This window comes from Zootoca vivipara, chromosome 3 (genome assembly GCF_965207765.1).
Source record: "Zootoca vivipara chromosome 3, rZooViv2.hap1.1, whole genome shotgun sequence".
NCBI classification, from domain to species: domain Eukaryota; kingdom Metazoa; phylum Chordata; class Lepidosauria; order Squamata; family Lacertidae; genus Zootoca; species Zootoca vivipara.
Genome location: NC_142586.1, coordinates 35,711,365 through 35,734,603, shown reverse-complemented (window position 1 = coordinate 35,734,603; position 23,239 = coordinate 35,711,365). Strand labels below are relative to the sequence as shown.

At 40.6% G+C, this 23,239-nt stretch overlaps 1 protein-coding gene across 1 annotated transcript in view; it reads right to left on the bottom strand.

Moving 5' to 3' along the window:
- The window catches only part of KCNQ5 (potassium voltage-gated channel subfamily Q member 5), a 276,747-nt gene that overhangs the window by 78,586 nt on the left and 174,922 nt on the right, over positions 1-23,239 (bottom strand). The window contains exon 2 of the mRNA XM_035109615.3: positions 13,415-13,505. Within this exon, the coding sequence (XP_034965506.1) occupies positions 13,415-13,505 (91 nt within the window). The remainder of the gene's footprint in view (positions 1-13,414; positions 13,506-23,239) is intronic.

The following is a 23,239-nucleotide window of genomic DNA, read 5'->3' as shown; positions in this document are numbered from 1 at the left end:
AACCCATTGACATAAATTCTGGGTTATACTCCCTAATCTCAGAAGAATCATGGTTGATTAGCTATGCAAAAATAAACCTAGCAGTGGAATGTAATAAAGATTAAAACAATCCATTTTCTGCTATGTTATCCACACTCTCACTTTTAATATGCACAGTTTTTGAGGCTGCCAACCAGTTTAAAGATTTTTTAGCTTACTAACCGTTTAGGTTTAAATGTATTAATCATTTTAATAGAATTTGCATTTTACTTAGATGGTGAATGTGAAATAACCTATTTATAAAATTATTGAAACCAAAGGGACTGTTAGTCACAAAGTTTAGTTCTATTACATTTATCTGGGATTCTGAGTATTTCTTAGAGTGGCAGAAGGTGAAATTCAAAGTGTTGAATGGGCCATTCCAAGGCAGGATGGATGCGCAATGCAGATAGTTGGTGGTAACTATTTTGACACCACGGATACATCGATACATCGTTGGAAGGAACAGGGACTTGCCCTCACCAACCACCATCTTTTGCTGCTCTTGGATTGAGCCTCTATCGTTGACCATCTGTTAGCTTACTAAATGAGGTGCAAGTGTGCACTGCCACCTCTTATTCTGCTGATCATCTATGATGGAAAGGATGGAGGTGCCTGGATTTGTTTCTCCTGCCCTAAAAAGGTATTCAGTTCTGTGAGTGATGGCAGCACCAATAAATATGTTCAATGTTTTACAATGGCTGAAGAATCACTGTATCTAGACCAGGCATGTCAAACCTGCGGCCCTCCAGATGTTTTGGCCTACAACTCCCATGATCCCTAGCTAGCAGGACCAGTGGTTGGGGAAGATGGGAATTGTAGTCCAAAACATCTGGAGGGCCGCAGGTTTGACATGCCTGATCTAGACGCACTTGATCCGTAAGTACAGTGATGACTAACTTCAGTATGGATTTACTGAAGGATCTGACTTATAACCCAAGTCCCTGTGTGTTTCATGTGAAATTCTAGCTAATGAATCTATGAAGCCTGCTAATCTTCAACGTCATTTGGAGACAAAACACGCACACTCCAAAAATAAATCAATTAATTTTTCCCCAAGATCAAACTTGTGGAGTTGAAGAAGGGGCAAAACAACAACAACAACAACAACAAAAACCTTTAGGTTTGAGTTTTCAGGAGAATGCAACCTCAGCTTCTTATGTGGCACAAATCATTGGCAAAGCAGGAAAGGATCATATTCTAGGCAAGGAAGTGATTCTCCCTGCTTGTGTAGCTATATGCAAATGAGTACTTGGTGAGTCGGGAGGCTAGGGAAATCAACACACCACCTCCTTCGAGCAACATTGTGAAATGAAGAATATGTCTGATGATATAAAACAGACTCTCTTTAAGGGTCCAGACTTGCAACTTCTTTCCATTGCAAATTGATGAAACCATTGGTATTACAAACAAAGCTATCATGCCTTTGTACACTATGCATGGGAAGAAAAATATATGGAGGATTTTTTGACTTTCATGTGAACTTGCACACACTACAGCAGAGTGCATGTTTAAATCCCTGAGGGCGGGTTTTTTGGTTTGGGCTTTTGTTTGTTTTGTTTTGCAAAGAACCGCATTTCATGGGAGAAATGTGTGTGTCTGACAACAGATGGTGCTTGTGCTATGTCAGGGAAAATCAGTGGACTTGTTCATCCGTGGTGAAGTATGACTTTTCCTGACAGATTCAAACTTTTCATGTGGTCAGTTGAACAACTTTGAGTGGTTGTGTTTGGTAGCCTACTTAGCAGATGTTTTTACCTACTTGAACACTCTCAACAGAAGCCTTCAAGGTAGTGATGTGTATATTTTTTACATTGGAGATAAGATTCAGGCAGTGATTTAAAAATTATGGTTAAGGGAAAGCCGAGTAGAAGGTGGTAGCCTCACTAACATCCCAACATTGGAGACATTTCTGGAGTCCACTGAGAAAGAATTGATACCAGAACTAAAAGATAACATCAATGAGCACCTGCGTGATTTAGTATGACTAGCTTCAGATATTACTTTCCTGCACCAAATCCTGAAAACTCATGGATAAGGAATCCTTTTTAATGTGGTGACGTACAACTAACAACTCTGCGGAAGATACACTTGTTGATGTGACTTGTGACGGTTCATCAAAATAATTTTTCTAAGAATGTAGCTCATCCTGGGTGAAGGTTTTTCCTGATTATAAGTAGGTGAAAAAGCTTTGAAACATCAAGTTTCATTCTGTTCCACATATCATGTGAACAAACATTTTGGACATTTTGTTATATAAAGAACAAGCATAGAAATTGGCTCGATGTTAATCTAGATTTGATATTAAAAGTAGGAAATATTGAACTGGAAGTGGAAGCAATTGTTCGGGACAAAAAAAGGCATGATTTCTCCCAACACATTTAGGTTTAGTAGCTGCTAGATATGTCCTAATTTGTTAACTTGCAATACATGTTAGTAAAATTAAATTCATTCCCTCCCCCAACTAAATCATTGTCATTTTTGTGCAGTAATATCACAAATTTTATGGGCAGGTTTTTTTTAGTAAAACTAAAATCCATTGCTTTTTAGGGACTACCCCACATTTTCTCCAAAAATTTGCTTTGCACAGAGATATCAAAATTTTCAAAAGTAGAGGGTCCATGGCTTGGCTTTTGAAAAACAGGGGGCTGTAGTACTTAGCAAATTGGGGGACATGGATCTTGATAACTCTTACCTATTCAATAGTGTGAAAAAGCTCAAATCTGTTTTATGAATTATCTGTGGGAAAGATATCAAAAACTGGAAAGTATTTATGGTAACTCTCCTCTTACCACATACTAACCCCTACATCAGTAATTTCTCTTTACCTTCTCACTGATTTTACATGGCAGACATCCCGTTTACTGAAGGCTGCTCTGACAGACATTGCCCCCCCCCCGAAAAAAGCTTATCACTTGATTTTTAAAGTTTTAAAATGTTAAAATTTAACTGCTAAGTTTTACCTGCTTCTAATTCATATTAAGTAGGTGATTAATGTGTTGTATTTTATATACTTCAAGAGAACAATGTCTTGGATAAATAAGGATGGCTCACATTTCAACTCTAAGAGGAAAGAACTCAGAGACAATGATTTTAAAACAGAGGGAACACAGAGTTAATGTTGAATTCTATCCAGCTGGATTTCTAACAGTAGGAAAAGTGGGGTCATAAATTTTAAAAACACAAAAATTTGGAAGAGATTTATAAATGGAACATAAATCACTACCAATAAATTCCCAAGAGTTCCTAGTAGAATGTCTCATAAACATCCAAGCAATCCATTCCTATGTTTACTCAGAAGTAAGACTATCCGAGGCTTTCAGGGCTACTTAATTCCAGATAAACATGCTTAGATTCCAATCTTGGAAAGTGAGGGTGTAATTCTCAAATCCCCTGCACTGGTGCTATCCTCCCATCAAGGCACATGAGGCAAACCACACCAGGGAAGAAGAGGTGATCTACATCAAGTACCGGTAGTTTGTTGCACTCAAGGAGACATGTTTTCCCCTAAACCATTTTACCTTTGCCTCACAAAATCAGTAAGTGATTCATGACTGCAGGCTTACCCACAAGCAGTGGGGATGAGGATTCATATACAGTCATACCTTGGTTTAAGTACGCCTCGGTTTGAGTATTTTCAGTTTAAGTAATCCGCAGACCCGTCTGTAACGGATTAATTCACTTTCCATTACTTTCAATGGGAAAGTTCGCTTCAGGTTAAGTATGCTTCAGGTTATGTACAGACTTCCAGAACCAATTACACTCATACCTCGGGTTAAGTACGCTTCAGGTTGAGTACTCCGTGGACCCGTCTGGAACAGATTAATCCACTTTCCATTACTTTCAATGGGAAAGTTCGCTTCAGGTTAAGTATGCTTCAGTTTAAGTGCTCCATGGACCGTCTGGAATGGATTAATCCACTTTCCATTACTTTCAATGGGAAAGTTTGCTTCAGGTTAAGTACGCTTCAGGTTAAGTACAGACTTCCGGAACCAATTATGTTTGTAAACCGAGGTACCACTGTACTTTATCAATGCTTGAGGTTTGCGGTCAACGTGGGTGGAGGGGAGAAGCTCATGCTGTAAGCCTAGCATTATAAGTTCAAAAGAGGCATTGAAGCTAAACTGTAAATCAGAGTGAGGAACCCCCTAGCTAGCCCACAGGGCAATCTTGTCCCTCCAGGGGGTCCAATCAGACCTACAATGCTGTTTCTCCATAACCACACCCACCGGTCAATCACCTGATACCATTCTGATGGGTAGATGATGCCAGCTGAATGGTGGGGTTATGTAGCTCAATTCTCCACTGGTGGGAAACCCACTAGTTTCCCGCCGAGAACTAGCATGCACAGCCAAAGCATCAAGATTCAATCCCCTGCTTACCAGTTTAATTCTGCACAGTCCCTCGTCTCCATTCATCAGCTGATAAGGACAAGCAGCCTTGTCCACAGTCTGAGGTGGAGATATAAATATCTGGCCTACTGGGGGAAAGTGTTTCTCCATCCCGGTGTGGATCACTTTGGAGGATTATTCCCTGGGGTATTCAGATCTGGTGAAATTTGCTGGAATCAGTCAAAAGTTAAGGCAGAAGAGAAGAAACAACACTGCTCCTCACCCTGCTCTAGAACACAGCAAGCATGAGTGAGAGACTGCTTGTACATGCAACTGTAGGAGTTGTAGTTGAAGTATCTAAACAGTCTGATGCATTATACTTGTTAAGTATAATGGCTTAATTGACCCTGAAATGAGAATGCCTGAATGTGTGTTGGTGAAAAGGTTTAACATGGGGATTTTCCATGAGGTTATATTGAAAGCAAGAAGAGCTGTAACTTGTTAATGACCTGTTGCCTGTTTTCTACTCTGTGCTGAGAGTGAACCTTTGATCATGTGATGAAAGTATTGAGTAGCAAATTCTCCATCTTGAAAGGTTGGTGGCTGTTATTAGTATTTCTGAACTCTACAGGGAGAACAATGCATGTAAATGGCTCTGCAAGACATGCATAGCTTAAGGCCAATAAAGGCTGGAATGTAGACTGGAATGGGAGACAGACACAGTTTGGATTTTTGGAATCTCTTATTTCTAAGAAGATGTTGAGCCTGTGCTGGACAGCACAAGACACTGCATGGATATTTTGGTTGTATCTTTGATGCTTATGATGTTTTTGAAGAGTTCTGCCAGTAAAACTTTGAATAATATTTTTATGGGCCTGGACAATGTTTTCTTTCAAAGGAGTCAATTCTTATGCTTTCAGTCACTTCAAACTGCACAATATTAATATCAGCAAAAGTGTTGGCAACCTCTTTACGTGGGGTGTTTTTGAAGGCAGCCAGGGAAGTGGAGCTATGTCACTGAGCAGCCGTTTGTTTAGCCACTGACATTAGCTCTAGTTTGTTTCCAGGCAAAATTCAAGGTGTTGGTGCTTACTTTTAAAGCCCTTTACAGTCTGGGCCCACTACACCTGAAGCACACTAGGGAGATTATAATTCTACTAGCCAGGTCCCTGGTCTTTTCCCCTTCTTGCCTTTGCTTCCAAATACAGGTGAAACTCAGACAATTAGGATATCGTCGAAAAGTGCATTTATTTCAGTAACGCAACTTAAAAGGTGAAACCAATATATGAGATAGATGCATGACATGCAAAGCAAGGTATGTCAAACATTTATTTGTTGTGCTTGTAATTATTTGTCGTTAGGCGGGTCAATTATATATGGAATGTAATTAATGAAATGTAATAGCGATGATTATTTTTGTATTATTGTAACTATTTGTTTTATTACTGTGGAATTTCCAAAAGAAAGCATTTGTAAAAATTAAAATAAAAAGTTGCATTACTGAAATAAATGCACTTTTCGACGATATTCAAATTTTCCGAGTTCCACCTGTATACATACCCCTTCCTCATGCTGGAGAAAAGGAGGTTTGGAGAACTTCTGGGAGGTGTTTCTTCCAAGTGTGTAACTGAAAGACGGCACGAAGAAACCAACTGCAATATATTTAAAGAACAAACCTCTCACCTGCCAAAATCCTGCTGATGCATATGGTCTGAGGAAAGATTTTTCACTCCTGCCATCTCGGCTATCATCTCGCATCTCAGAGATGAGTGGAAGTTTATACGTCTAATATTTTTTGCTCGCTTCCTTGGGGGTAAGTGGAAAATGTGATTCTCTCCCTTTCCTTTCTACCATAACTTGAGAGTATACCCAATCTGTTGACACTTCTGTTCTACGAATAATGCCATCTGCCGCAATGCTTTGCAGTTATCCCTCTGGTATCTTCTTCCAAGTTTTAAGCCTTTGCAGAAAACACTTTCTTCCAAAGTTAATTGACAGAGTGCTGTCCCATGAAAATTCGCTGCATGCAGAATATTCCACTTACTGATTCACTCTTGATATTTAAAATTGTTTCAACCTTGTTACAACAGTGTACTTTACTCAAGACTTTGAGATGGTTCACGTAACAAATTACTGCTTATTAAACTTATTAAGCATGCTCTTGGAGAGTAGCTTGCAAATGCTTTGCTCCTCCCTGGTCTTTTTGGGGGGTCCTACCCTGCTCTGCTCAACTGGGGTTCAGTTTAGCATGTCATCTGAACTGGGACTCCCTACAGCTCATGCTTAAGTAGGAGCAAGTTATCCATGAGGCCCAGTTCGGATGACACACTGTGCTAACCTTTGTTTACATTGGTTTAGTGTGATACAGTAGTAAAAGGAACAAAGTGGCTGGGGATCAAAGTAACTGTGAGCTCCTTTCAAAGAGCTCCCATATTTGTGTGGTCTTGCTAAACCAGGCATCCCCAAACTGCGGCCCTCCAGATGTTTTGGCCTACAACTCCCACGATCCCTAGCTAACAGGACCAGTGGTTGGGGAAGACGCGAATTGTAGTCCAAAATATCTGGAGGGCCACAATTTGGGGATGCCTGTGCTAAACCATAATTTGCCTTAATGGGTCTTGTGAACCAGGACTGTGTGTGTGTGTGTGTGTGTGTGTGTGTGTGTGTGTGTGTGTGTAGAGACCTGCTTGCTTTGCACAGTGTATTAGCAGCAGTTTTATTATTTGCTGTACTGCATTTCCACTTGAAAATTATCTGTAACTTCCCATTACTGGATTTTATTTTTGACCACAGGGCTTTAAATTACCTACCATGTTTTTGAACATTATAATTTGTTTCAACTACGCTTCTGCAGCTGCTTTTGTTCCTATCTATTTGACTTGCCAAGTACGGTATCTGACTAGCCATCTAGATAGAATGCCAAATGTTTTTATAATCTTTTGAATTTGTCAGAAATTTATCTGCACATGCACTTACAAACACGGTGCTAAAATTCTACAAGTGTCTCTTGGATTTATTTATTTTTAAGATCAAAATGTGAGAAATAGTTTGTTTAGGAACATTTAAGATTTATTTACAGTTTAATACAAAATAAACCTTGCCTTATAAACAATCCGTAGCTCACAGAAGTAAATAAATAGTAGGTAGCAAATCTGGCATATTGCAAGCATGTGCTCCTGCTTGTGATGTCAGGAAGAAAAGCTACAAAAACTGGATTGGAGCCTAAGGTAAATTCATGAAAGGAAAGCTTCTCCCTCTAATGTCCGCCTCCCAAGAAACCATTCTGGAGATTGGTGAGGCATCCTGAACAATGCAGGACGGGAGGCACTTGGGAATCCCAAAAGTGGTTTGTAAGATGATAGTTTTGGAGCTTGTTAAAGACACCATTGATTTCTGAAGTTTTTCCAGGATTCTGTCATCTGGACGATGAAAAGGGGTGACCTTTGGTATGCCCCCAGTTCTTGGGGGAACTCATGCTCCGTGATTAGAAAGGCAAAGTGTTCAGAGGGCTCAATTGCTACAGAATTATCAGACATTTAGCTAGATTTTACTCAGTCCGCTGGAAACCAAAGGAGGGCAACTTGCTGGAATCTGGACCTCTCATTTATTACACTAGTCTTGGATAGCAGATTCTAGGCACTACAGTTGTCTAATGCTGGGATGTGGTGCCCTCCAAAAGTTGTGGACTTCAACTCCCAACAACCCAGGGCTGATGGGAGCTGTAGTTCACAACATCTCACTGGCTACTCCTAGTTTAACGAAATCAGCTGTGCCTGCTGCCCTCGGAGACCCCTAAGCCGCTACCTTCCTGCTGTTTACAGGGTTGTCAAGCTGATGCTACCAAAGTGTTAAGAAAAGCACATTCAAGAGTGGCTCCCATGCTATTATAATAATGTCAGAAGCAGGGGCTTACTTTAGTCCCCTAAAAGCCATGGGATTAAGAAAACCCCTTGCACGAGGTTGTTTATTTAACTGTTAGTGGTCTAGGCAGTGCAGAATGCTCTGGAAATGATTGTGCTTTCAGAATGAATGTGTTTGTTTGTTTGTTTGTTTGTTTGTATGTTATGAAAGTGACTGAAGGGCTTATAGATGTATATCAATAAGCACTTAAGAGGTATAACATGAGAAGCAAAGTAAGAGAGCTTTTAGTACCAAATCTATTTTAAAAATGCAGTTTAGTGCTGTATGTTTTCCAAAATACTTCGTTTTCTCTATATCTTTCTATTCCTACACACATCCACTGTGTAATCCTTTCCAGGAAATGGTTTTATTCTGTCTCTGAACTTTTCCAGTCCCTTTTTCTTTCCCTCAGTAAACATGACCCTTTGGTTCAGTTGTCTAAATATAAATAAAGGAAACATCACTGGAGTTTGTACATTTGAAAAGATGAGTTTTATCAACTTCTTTCCATGGTGGCATATCAAAAATCCAAGCTTATGGGGGAGGGGAAGGAAAGGATTTTATTTCATTTGAAACATACCAAGCAACATTATTTTATATATATATAGCTGGAGTCTTGTATTGCTTTGTATCTTTATGTTGGTGGCAGCGGTGGGGGGAGCAGTGGCCAGCTCTATTTTGTTATCTGCCTCTGTGATATCAGAATGAAGGACGTTGTTTCATTTATCTATGCACATTGCACATAGTAAAGACTAAAGGCTAATGGCATAAGGAAAAGTCAGATGCTTTCCTTCCGCTTAAGCTCGCTGCTTTAAAATTACCTAAAGAAGGATTTTTTTTGGATATTTGATTATTTCAAAATAGAGACCTCAAAAATATTTTATAATAAAAAATGAGGGATCCAAGTCTAAACTGATTACACAGCAACTTCACCATATATTGGCAGATCAGTCACTTAAAGCACAAGCTACTAGGGGCAAATCTACACTGGTCAGTTATAATGTTAAAAATGTGTTATAAAAATGTGACACCAGAGGGTGCTGAAGAGTAGCAACCTGTCGTCAATGCGAAATTGCATTGAGAGCTACAGTGGTACCTCTGTCTACGAACAGCCCTGTTAACCAACTATTCGGTGTATGCACTCTGCAAAACCAGAAGTAGGTTAGCGAACTTTGCCTCGGAAGATGAACAGAAGCCGAACAGTGGAAAGGCACCGGTGGCGGGAAGCCTCAGAAGGGAAAGCATGCATCGGTTTAAGAATGCTTTGGTTTAAGAATGGACTTCTGGAACGGATTAAGTTCATAAACCGAGGTACCACTGTATATTACTTTTTTTAACAGTGTTTTTACAATCAATGTAGATCCGGCCCTGATCTCTGACTAATTATAAAACCATTATTATTATTCATTAAATTTCTATACTGCCCTATATCCAAGGATGACAGGGTGGTTTACAATATAAAAATAGAAAAATACACACCACAATAAGAAACAAAAACAACACCCCATAGTTTAAAAGGCCATAGATTGTTTAATTAGCCAAAGGCCTGGGAAAAGAGGAATGTTTTTGCCTGGCACTTTAAGATATGTAATGAAGGCTCCAGGGACACAGAGGCAAAGGACTGGTCTCTATTATTTATACAGAGCTTTTAGAGCTTACCACTGGTCCCTTGGTGGGCCTTATAATTTCTTGGGGAAAGTATCTAAACGTTGAAATAGAGGAATCTGAATGGAAATCATGGTGGGCAGCTAGGCCTCATAAGTCTGTTTCATCGTATGTGAGGGAATGTTCCCTCAAAGTTGTGCAAAGATGGCATTGTCTACCTATGCAGATGTCTCCCCTCACATCACATTCAACATGGAATTGCTGGTGGGGCTGTGAGCTTCAAGGGACATTCTTCCATCTTTGGTGGGAACGCCCTCAGGTCTCATTATTCTTGTCTCAAATAGATCATGAAATACCTAAAACAATTACGGTAAATCAGCTGTTCAGGTCTCCCCACATCTGTCATTACTGAATGTGTGTATGGACTGATAACATGAAGCTAGTCGCTCAAAAAGAACCGTTGGCATGGATGCTAGCTGTAGCTAGGATTTCAACATCTCAGCAATGGAAAACCTTGAAAAATAGACATTTGTCTTTGTGGTATAAGAACTTATGGACTTTGGCCATTTTGGAAAAAATAACACACAAACGACATGTCACCAGAGGGCAGAGGACCCAGAACACTTTTAAGTCAACTGGTAGGATCTTATTTCTTATGCTTCAGACTTAAATGCCTGACATTCACCATCCATGCCAGCTCAGGAAATTGATTTATATTGGTGTTACCACTTTTTCCTATTATTATTATTTGCTTGCTTGCTTGCTTTGCATATGGTATGATGTAATACTCTGCTACTGCACTTTTGGGCTGCTAGTAACAGTCATTATATTACAAATTGCAAAGTATGCTATGATTTTGTACAATGCACAGTTTGTGATAGATAGCCAATGGGTAAGGTAAAAGGCTCAGAAATGACACCAGCATTATTAAAGCTCTTCGTGAAAAACTCTGGACAAATTTCAGTGCTCTTGACAATAGAACTTAAAATATGGTATTACGGTGATCCAAGCAAAGCTAAGAGAAATTAAAATATTGAGGCCCCAATCCAGTAAGAGTGATCAGTATACAAAAGCAGGCTTAGAATAAAATAATCATATAGAGTTGGAAGAGACCCTGGGGATCATCTAGTCCAACCACCTGCAATGCAGGAAACAACTAAAGCAGACATGAGAGGTGACCATCCAACCTTTGCTTAAAAACCCCCAAAGGAGGAGAGTCCATAAACTCCCGAGGGAGTCAGATCAAATTTTCTTTTTTTAAAAAGTGCACAGTTATGAGGTAAAACATAGATAGGAGGTAAATCATAAGGCTAATGGACACTTTATATAAAAGTTGAATTTTTTTAAAAAAAAATCAACATAAGGGCAGGATCCAAATAAGTGTGTGTGTGTGTGCTCTAATTTAATAATTAGGACCTGTTATTTTGACCACTACCCCCTTCCAGTAATTAGCAATGTTACTTTTTGAATGGCAGAACTCAGTCCAAGTTACAAAAGGATGGAAGAATACAGAACAACACAGTCATTAGGCACCCCACCTAAGGAGGGGGGAAGCATAAAGCTCTAATATTTTGGATTGCATAAAATCTAGAATTACTCATTCTTTACACAGTCACTTTCCTCTCCCATTTAGTTGTTTGTTCCACTTGTTGATACCGTCACTGATTGCAGCGCCCCCCCCCCCCAGTACACAAGCATTTGCTGCAGAGGTGGTCCTCCTCTGCCTGTACAAGTAAACGTGGATGTTTATGCCAAAATAAATCTGTTAATCTGTAAAGTGTTTCTTGTTTTGCTCTGAAAAACTAAAGAGGCTGCTCTTCTGGCATTTTGTCTCTATTGGGGTTCCCATAAGAGAACCTTTCGAGAGAAACTTAAAACGCCCCAAATACAAGAGCGAAGAACAAAAGTGGAGCTAACAATAGTAAATATGCCCAGACCTTCATAATTTGTATCCAATAACCACTGCAAGATCAATAACAATAATACAGATTTGTGCATTTCTCATATTTTCTTCCTCTGTACTTCAATAAGCAGAGATCCAGCAGGACAGCAAGAATTGCACACAAGAAAAACAACCCGCATTGCCTCTTCTAGGGAATCAATTATTTCATGTTCAATTGGGTTTCCTGGATACTTTTAAATTTCGTCAGAATAAACATTATCTTTCCTAGGTGGTAGAAAGAAAAGGGCAGCATATCATGAAAGCCCCCCCCCCCCCGCCCAAGAGAGAATATATTGTTTGTAATACTGTGCCATTTTGCCATAATTGTACAAACCTCTGTAAATAAGAATTTTGCTTGCTGGCAGAGACCCGCTATGCTAGCTTACTGGCAGGAGGTCCATTGTTGCTTATCAGGACAGATAGGGGCAGCAGGGAGGTTGGCATGCTGCAAATGCTCTCGAAGGAGCACCAGAGTAGCTCTGGCTGGTGTGCTTGCACCATGCTGACTTCCCTGCCGCTTTGCCCCTCTCACTATGCAACAACAACCTGCCTATTGAGAAGCTAGCAAAGCAGCTTCACCCTATCTTGGTGAGCCACTTCTGCCTAAATAGTATGTTTAATAGTGCCTTGGAAGTCAAACAGAATCTCTTCCAGAAGTCCGTTCGACTTCTGAAACTTTTGAAAATCAAAGTGTGGCTACCGATTGGCTGCAGGAAGCCAATTGGAAGCCATGGAAGCCCCGACGGACGTTCGTTTTCCAAAAGAACGTTCGAAAACCGGAACACTCAATAGGATTAAAGCTTCTGTCCACAACAGTTTCTACAGATTTAATTTTCCCCAGCAGTTTGTTGTAGTTATGGGAAAGTCTACAGTTGAGGAATGTTGCCCTTCTTCGTAACTTCTAAACAGGCACAATCCTAATCTTGGAACATGGTCACCTCCAAAGAGACCCCAATAATAATGTGTCTGTTTCTGGAGCGTAGGGGCAGAGAGGGCCTCATAGACAAGTTCCTCTCCTAGGACAAAGACTTAAGAGTTTCAAAAACCATATATACTATCTGGCTCACGTTATATCTTACACCAGGGTTAGGTATCCTTTTTTCGCGCAAGGCCCATGCTCACCTTTGGTCAACCTTCCAGGGTCCACATACCAGAGATTAGTTTGACCATTTCATGTGCCTGTAGCCACACAGACACATAGCCTTCTCCCACTGATCTGTGATTGGGACACTATGTCTATTATTTTATTTTATTTTTTGCTGCCACCAAAACTGGTAGACAAGGTAAATTTGCTTGTAGGGAGGCACACCAGCCAACCAAGTTGTAGGTTAGCCACCTTTGAATAAATCTCAAATGAAAAATGACTCAGGTGACAAGCCAAACACCCTCCTAGGAAGTAAGAGTTCCACTTAACAGGATGGGCCTTACTTCAGAGAAAACTTGCATAATAGTGTGCTGCTATCATTTTTAAATTTCTTTTCCTGCCGCTATCATTTTTTATTTCCCAATGTACTGATAAAATACACCCTAATTCACTATGGATATGTATAAAAATATTTATAATGCACTTTCCAATCTCTGAATTATTATTATTATTTGGTTCGTAAAGTTCACTTACCAGAATGAAGAGGCAACTAGTGGCAAGCCAGGTATGTTCAGGGATTGTAGAAAATACTGATAAAATCAAGCAACCGAAGACAAGGAGAAAACTGAAAAACAAAAGAATGTAAAAATTAGCAAGGACCATTTGAGTGAAAATAAACTTTAAATATATGAAACACTCAAGTTATCAGAATTACACTGTGTATTATTCTGTGTATAATTTTTTCGAAGTTTAAAATAAGGGGTTGTCTTAAACACGGAGAGTACATAGTGCATTTTCTTAATTTTGACTCCCCCCAAATAGTGGGTGTCTTATACACAGGGGCGTCTTATACATGGAAAAATACAGTAATTATGTCTCCATTAGAGCAGGGTGCTGGCGCCAGCATGGGTAGCTTTAAATCCCCCAGGAGCAGACCTGTTCTCAGCTCTCCACGCCAGACTGTCATTGGTCAATCTGGCAGGCTAGCGCAGAGGTGAATTTCAAGCTGGAAATGCGAGCAGAAGCTTGCACTTTGCCCGGGGATCGCCCCGGGACGCAGCTCTCGAGCGTCAGTAAGGACCATTTGCCAGACCTGTTCTCTCTGCTGTCCCCTGAGTCCAAGAAAGGAAAAACGGACACTTGGAAAACTAACAATACAAAAAGGGGCAAAAATACACAGATTGAATGCTCCCTTTCAACCTGATGGGCCGTTTCCGCTATCTTTGCGGGCATAGTTGCCACAACATGCCCAGATAGGGGCTGGTACCTTTTCAATTATTTGAGGGTCATTCTGAGAATGCAAACCATGGCTGCCGATACAACTGCCATGGAATATGGTGTTAGGTTCTCTACTAACCCTCACACTAGATGGGATCCAAAGAACAAGGATGTGGCTGGAATTGATGGGGCCCAACATCAGAAACAGGCCTGAGCCAGAAAAACCGAGAAAGTCCATCCCTTGGAAGCAATTATTTCCAGAGTGTGCTGGGACTTAAATCAGGGTGCATGCCACAGGTGAGTTCTTGCTTGAGTGTGAGCGGTGCTTAGGGCCCTACCCCTACACATCATGCAACAGGAGCCACACACCCTTTCATGGCTCCAGGGACTTTGGCCCTAGAGCCCCACAAAAAGATGCTGGTTCCTACAGCCCCAATGCTAATCTTTTCTATGAATATAACAACCTGACTTTAGGAACTGAGATCTCATGAAAGCAAGGAGCATTCACGTGAATAAGGGCAGTAAAATGGGTGTCTCTAAACATCTGAAGAACAGATTGTGTTTATTATAAAAAAATAATTTACACACACGACAACATGATTGTGGCAATTGTGCCTTTTCCCTTTAACTGAGCTTTACAGGAAGGGCTGAACTCCCGAGAACATTAAACTGTTTGCAAATCAGGTACTTTGCTACTGCTACAATTCAACATTTATGAGTATTTTGCTTTCACTTTGTTAGCCTTTATTGTATGATTTCATGTGCTTTATATTTTCCAGCTCATTAATATTCTCCTTGATCCAAAAAACTGTACTACTGGTTTGGTACACCCAAGGGAGCTTTGGATTTATATTTTCAAACAGCAGAGGCAACCCCCAGACATATTTCTATGTGGCAACTGCAGCTTTGAACAGCAGGGCCTGCTGTTAAAGGAGGAAAGTATAAAACCCTACTTTCTATGCCTAAATCCTCTTTGGCTCTCAGCCATGAAGGGTGAGAATCGGAATTGAAATGGGAAATAGCATAAATAGCTACTCACAAACTACCAACAGAGAGATAGGCACAAGGGCCCAAATGCTACAACAAACATCTGCCTTCATTATCTACTCAGGTAACAATATTACAGGGCTAACTAACATCATTAAAAACATCCAGGGGGTCATTCACCAGCTTATTATCTTCTGCTGTGAAAAATGCAATCATCTTCCATTAATAGCACACTGCATTTTACATAGGGCAAATAGAGGAATAAATGGGGTTTGCACTTCCCAGAATGCCATTGCAGAACACTGTTTAACTTCCAAGGAAGCCGTTTCCTAAAGTTGGTGGATCCTTAGGGAATAGGGGCCCTCACAGAGATGAAAGGCCCTCACAGTCAGGATTGGGGGTGGGAAAACAGAGTTATCTGCGATGCAATTGGACAGTTAAGTATTTATTTACTTGATTTAGGGGTGGGCAGCTGCCCTCCCCTGCACCTCCCTGGCTACGCCCATGAACACCCTCAGAATAGTTTCAACAGAATCTGAGACTTAACACCACTGTCCAGTCTAAAGATGTTTGGATTATCCTCCATGCTGCTGTTTTAGGCATCTACTTTCTAGACAGCATGCTAAAGTTATGAGATACTTTGAACCAATGAAGGCCTTGATGGGTTTAAAGCTGGAGTGTTTTAATAACTAGATATTTTCACTAAAGGGTAAAAAAAAAGCAGCGAAAGAACAAACAAAAGATTGGAGGACAATAGCCTATTAAGGCAGCCTAAACCGTGCGTGTGCGTGCTGGTGTGTTTTAAATAGCTGACTCTAGACCCAAATCCTGGCCAAATTTCCATGATGCTTGTGACTTAACTGCCTTTGGATACATGAGCCAAGAGTCTTTTCATATCTGGATTCTGAAAACAAAACCAGTTCTTTTTCATGAGTTGAACACAAATCCTATGTTAACAGGAACCAGTTTTTTTTTATTATTATTTAATAAAGTTGACTGCTAATAACGTAAGATTGAATAAAAGGAATCAAGAACCCACACTGCACTGACTGGGCTCAAGGCTTTCATTTGCTGACCTGGGGTTCATGTGAGAGAAATGGGATATAATAATAATAATACAGTGGTACCTTGGTTTAAGTACACAATTGGTTCTGGAAGTCTGTACTTAACCTGAAGCGTACTTAACCTGAAGCGAACCTTCCCATTGAAAGTAATAGAAAGTGGATTAATCCGTTCCAGATGGGTCCGCGGAGTACTTAACCTGAAGCGTACTTAACCTGAAGTATGAGTGTAATTGGTTCTGGAAGTCCGTACTTAACCTGAAGTGTACTTAACCTGAAGCGAACTTTCCCTTTGAAAGTAATGGAAAGTGGATTAATCCGTTCCAGACGGGTCCGCGGAGTACTTAAACTGAAAGTACTCAAACCGAAGCGTACTTAAACCAAGGTATGACTGTAATAATAATAAAAATAAATAAATAAATGAATAAATAAAAATAATAATTTACACCCATGTTAATTTGCAGACATGTCCAGCACTTTCAAGCTACTTTTCTGAAACAGTTTTATTTCACTAGTAGAGCCAGCAGCCACCAAACCTTCTTAATTTTGGTATTTCCTTTTGGCAGACAGTTAAAAGCAGTAATTTGTAATAATGTCACATTTTATAACGCCAGGTATAATTTTGGACTGGAAATAAAATGAATAATAATAAAAAAATACTAATCCATTACAGCCAAATGCAATCACAATAACAGTTGTTTGGAAAATACAGTGTAATTTTAAAATAAATGACTAGATATGAAGAAAACGGGATGAACATCCATAAATCATGAAAGCTCTTGTCCTATTACTGAAAGAGCATGGTGACATCTCATGTGCTGCACAGCAAACAGTTTTGCTAACAATAATATGAATTCTTTTTATTTCAATAAAATTGCTGTTTGACGTTAGTTTTGGCTGCTGTTTCCTGTTCAGCAGAACTTTGTTGAGAGCATGCACTGTGAAAGAGAAAACCTGAAAAGGACGCAGGAAACAGGGTGAAAAACAGCCCTTTCCACTGTTAATAAAATGGTGTTCTCAGAAGTTACAAATTATTGCTGCCCATAGTTAAAACTATTTTCCAGTCAATCATTTTTAAGTCTTGTGCGGAACAAAAGGGGATGAGTTTCTTCTAATATCCCAGGGATGGATTCTACCAGATGCTTTTATTGGACATGAAGAAAGTTGGAGTCCTTTCTAACCCAAACTCTTCTCTAGGGCCCAATGATCCTGCAGCATTCCTTTATAAACAGATTCTGAACTATGGCCTCATTATATGAACTTTCATTTCTGAAATATAATGTAATATATTCGATTATTGCATTGTAGGGACTGGTTTAGCTGTGATCTCTGCACTGCAGGAACAAGCCTAAATTACTCTTCCAACTCTATGAGGATATGGTTTAGGTCAAACCGTACTTTCCTGCATTTCAGTTAATTCGTCGTAATATGGAATTGAATATTGATGCTGGACATAATGGGCTTTTATGACCCCTCCTTTAGATAGCCATGTGTCAAGCGCACCACCTTGCCCCTGCAATTGAGGGGACTGGAGCTGTGCAACGTCAGCATGCACACACACACTGCCCCCTCAGTGTGTGCAAAATCCCTCATTCACCCCCAAAATCTGCTTTAGAAGGGTCCCTCCAGATCAGATTTGGGGAGTACATGGAAGGCTGCAGGAGGGAGGAAATATCAGGCACCATTGGGTATCACCAATCATACTGTTACATTATGTCCCAAATATATTTTTGGTGTTTTGTTACCTATTATGTATTCCAATGATTTATGTTGAGATATAATAAATACTGCATTAAAATGTTAAATAATATTAATCTATGTTTTTAAAAAATAGATATTGCAATTATCCCTACCAAATGCATTTCTTTTATAATGCAGTATGCTTAAGAAGAGAAGCAGTATCAGTGTTTTCTTTTTTTAATGATAAAGATTCGAAATGAAAAGCAAATGACAATACGAAAGTAGAGTTACAGGGTCTATTAAAAGTACGTACAATGGTACAGCACAGAGCAGGTCAAATGTTTTTGAAAGCATCCGGCACGTAAGCCAGTGTTTTGTAAGTATAGCTTTTTAGGAATGAACACTGGAAAAATAAGTATATTACAAGCTGAAGCATTAATATTCATGTTTTGACACTGTGTTTGACAATTATAGTGGAGATTAATGTTTGGATTTAGAAACAGGGTGGAGATGTTTGCCCTTGTCCTATTCTTCCTCATTTTAAAGTTCTAGGAAAACAATAGATAAGCAGGTTTAAACTCTATAAAAGGAAAGAAATGCAACTACCAAAGCAAGCTGCCCAGACAAGGGTTTTCGAAGACCATTCAGAACATCAAAAACCCAAGACATAAAGCATTGGGTGAATTAATGGAGTTTGCAGTACTGAACCTAAGCTATACACATGGCTGTCCATGTTTGGGGTCCCTTGTGGTAGAAACTTGAACTTGCTCTTTAATTTATTTAGTTTAGTGGGCCACCCAGCCCACAAATTCACTTTTTGTTTTTAAATGTTTTGCTTAACTTATGTATACTTGCTTTTTTAAAAAACAGTTTGGTGGATTTTAGCTGTGCTTTATTATGCTTACGAAAGTTTTATGATTAAGTAGTCCGTTAATCTTTCTAAACAATAAACAAACAACACCCGTCTCAATAGGAGGATTAAAATATACTTAATTTTCTCTGGAATGTGTCCATTGCAGAAAAATGGGTGGAATCCAGACTGAACGTGAAGCATTGTAGTTCTGGTTATTTTACAAAAATGTACCTGCTGCCTTTGAGGCATGCTGTATGGAATACAATACTGTATCTCTTCGTTTATAATGCTATTCCATGTTAAATGTTGCTGAGAGGCAAACTAAAAAGCGGTAGGATCTTAAGTCACAATGGAAGTGGCTGTTGACTGCAAGATAATGCTAATCAGGATGTGGGGCTCGTCTGAGTTGAAGCAAGGTCTCTGCTAAGTGTCCTGAAGTGGGGACATCTAACTCTCTTCTCTTTAAAAAATGCTGGAAGCAGAATGTCTGCAAAACTTAAAACACTTCTTCCCAAACTTGCCACATAAAGGAAATAACATGTAGGGTGGGAGGGAAAGATCGATCTTCTGACAGATCCAGCTTCTAACCGCAGGCAAACATTTTACCAATCCCAGTGCTTTGAGGAAAGAACACTGTAGTAATGTATTGCTTTGTTGCTAGTTCTGCTAGTGAAAAACGCTTGACATTCATATCCTTTTAACCATTCTGCCACATGCCCACACATACACTCCTGTCAAATTAGCTTTGCAATTAGTTTCACAAGTTTGAATCTGTCTTTTCATTCATCATATCTCCTTGGTACCAAGATCTGCCTTTCTGAAATTTTACAGGCTACTTTCCTAGGGGCACCACAGGGAGGGGAAGAAAATCCACATCAGGACCTTTAGCCATAAACACACAGTTATCAAGTGGCTTAATTGTTATGGATTGCTTTTGCTTTCTTTAACCAACCCAGACTAAATTTGGTCCATAATTTGACAGGCTTTCTCCACTCAGGAGGGGCAAATATGCCTGAAAATCTCTTCCAATTCTGCTGAATGGGTGTGTGTGTGTGTGTTAACCATGTTTTGATTTCCCATAGTAGTGAATGAGTGAAGTATGAAGATTTGTTTTTCCTAATCTGGAATTTTATCCAGTTCCCAAAGGGAAACAGACAGCCACTGAAGCAATTTGGACTAAATCTTGCTCTTATTCAAAGCAAGATCTAAAGGAAATATTGGAGTTGGTGGTTCTCATAAGAGGTTTAAAGACTGTCTCAAGGCAAATCTTAAAAAATGTAGTGTAGACACCGACGACTGGGAGGCACTGGCCTGCGAGCGCACCAGTTGGAGAGCAGTCTTTACCAAGGGTGTCATGGGCTTTGAAGACGCTCGATCTCAGGACGCAAGTGAGAAACGTGCTAAGAGGAAGGCGCGCTTGGCAGGTTCACGCTGTGATCAACTCCTGCCCGGAGACCGGTGTCCCCGCTGTGGAGGGACGTGTGGATCCGGGGTTGGCCTCCACAGTCACTTGCGGACCCATTGTTAGGACCGTGTTTATGGAAGACAATCGTACTCAGATATGAGTGATCGCCAAAGAAGAAAACTGCAGTGTTATCAATTATATTTACAGCATTCATATAATATACATAATAATAAAAAATATATTCTTCCTTTGTCACTTCCTTACAAAATAATGTTTACAAGCTTGTCACAAATCTTACTTTACAGCCCCCAAAAGCTATTAATTATTACAACTTCACTCATTACTTTTTTACTTGGTCTCCAGCCTTTGTCTAGAAAAAGAAGAAAACTTATAATAACCTTCTTTGTACTTTCTGTATTAATCACTCTACAGTATTAATCTGGGAACTGTAGGTTTTCTCTCTTTTTTTGGTAAATGTGCTCCCAACACAGATATGCTTTTTTTGTTGCTCCTGGTATGTCTCTGAACCCCTCCATCATAGGCTCAGGTTGCACATGCGTTTAAACAAACCATATAAAGTGTCATAAGCCCCCACATTCTCCACTGTGTCTCATTCCTAAAGCAAACACGAACCCTGGGTAAAGTGGTTGGAACCCCTGAAATCTTGCACTACATGGCGATTGGGGTGGTGTGCAACAATATTTCAAATGCTAATTTCCCATAATTTCCCCCACACGCCAACTTAAAACACAACCCAGACTTACAGTAACTGAACCACAGAAGCTAAACTTATTGACTGTCAATTGCATGATTGTGTATTTACTACATTTATGAATTAAGACAATGCAAACAAATTGCTCGTTTTGAACAGTTTGTTTCTGCATATTTAGCACTTTAGCTAGTTTCTGGATATAAACAGTAAAGGAATAAATATTGAAAAGTCTAATGAAGGCTTTTCACCAAGGGCCTACTATTGTGCATCATCTCATTTTACCATGACGGAACTACTTTCGCTGTGTGGATTTATGAATAGCACCACAGTCCTAGAGTTAAAATTTCTGTGCATGCTTACAAGATTCTGCCCCCTGCTTATTTTGGTCAGGGTGGTGACCTAGCCATTTTTATCTTAACCCTCCCCAACAACTACTACTGCAATTTGCCATATAAACAACAGATTTAGGAGAAGCAAGCAAGAAATGTAATAAGCATATATCTCTGTCAAGAAAATATATCACAGAGGAGACATGAAATGACAGCTGCCTTTGATGAAGAATTACAGCATTTTTTTCATTTAAAATATTTATACCCCATCTTCCCTTATAAAATTCAAGGTGGCTCCCATGAAGAATAAAATAAAATGCAGCAAACTCGTATCATTATCTAAGACTGCAACCAAGACTTGGTTACAAGCTCCATTCAATGCAGTGGGACACAGGAAGCTGCCTTATACTGAACTGACCCATCTAACACAGTATTGTTTATACCAGGCATGGGATACCTTTGGCCTGCAGGTCTAATAAGGCCCGACAAGGACAGTGCCTTCCTATACCAACATTGTGGAATTCAATGTACCCAAGGACATCCTATGCCCTTTTAAAACACGGGGTGGTGTTTTTTTGGGGGGGGGGAAGAGGGAGGCTATTGGGTTGTTGCTTTTATTGTGATTAAGTATTTTGTGGTTTTATATTTTGATTTTATTCTGTGAAAAACCCTGAGGCCTCCGGGTATAGGACGGTATATAAATTCAACAAACAAACAAACAAAAATTTAAAGGCAATTTCCCATTGTTTAGGCTAGCGGTTCCCAAACTACCCCCCCTCCCGGCAATGAACTGCTTGAAAATTGCTGAGGGTGTGTTGGGAATTATACATAATAGCTGGGAAATGTGTACAAGTCACTGTTTGTGGAAGGATAATGTGCACATTCACATCCTAGTGAATGCAAACAATGCCTGGTTATTATGCACATTAATTGCTGCACTTACATTCCCTTTAACATACTTACAGTGGTGCCTCGCTTTACGAATGCCTTGCACAACAAAAAACTTGCTAGACAAAAGTTTTGCGTTGCAAGAGGCATTTGTAAGACAGCAAAATTTTCTATGACCGCCGCTTCGTCTTATGATGCGCAGCCATAGAAAGCGGCAAAGCTAATCTTCCTTTGCCGGGGGGCAGAGCCGAAACGTGGTGGTGCGGCGGCTGCCCCTGCCTGTCTTCCCCTTCCACCACACCGCCACACCGGGGAAGACAGGCAGGAGGCGGCGGGGGGAGAAGCGCTTCTCTCCCCCGCCGCCTCGCCTCGCACCAGCGGCATGAGACGGCGCTTCGGAGAAGGTCTCTGAAGTGCCGTCTCATGTCGGGGGAGGCAGGTGGGAGGCGGCGGGAGAAGCTCTTCCCCCGCCGCCGCCTCTCGCTGCGCACAGCCGGCACGGAGTGCAACTTCGGAGACCTCCAAAGTTGCGCTCCGTGTCGGGGGAGGCAGGCGGGAGGCGGCGGCAGGAGAAGCTCTTCTCCCGCCACCGCCCCTCGCCGTGCACATCCGGCACGGAGCACAACTTCCGAGACCTCCAAAGTTGTGCTCCACGTCGGGGGAGGCAGGCAGGAGGCGGCGGCGGGAGAAGCTCTTCTCCCGCCGCCGCCTCTCGCCGCGCACATCCGGCACGGAGCACAACTTTGGAGAGATCTCCGAAGCTGCGCTCCATGTTGGGGGAGGCAGGCAAGGCGGTGGCTGGGCGAAGAGAGCTTCTCCCCCCGCCTTGCACACATCCGGCATCGGACGGGGCTTCAGAGACCTTCTCTGAAGCCCCGCTGCATGCCGCAGCCAGTCCTCCAGAGCCTATAGGAACGCATTGATTAAGTTTCAATGCATTCCTATGGGAAACTGGGACTCGCTAGACGAAAAATTCGTTACACGAATTGACCTGTGGAACGAATTAATTTCGTCTAGCGAGGCACCACTGTACTGTGTTGTGTTCTCCTTTAAGCAGTGGAATGCAATTCTTTTTTTTTTAAATGAAAAGCTAAAATCTTACTCTCACCACCTTCCCAATACCTCTGGTACACACATGCCAATGAAAATTCAGCTCTAGCAGAAAATACATTATTCAATTTATACTTAGCATGCTGACAAGCTTTGATGCAGATCTTGAGAAGGGG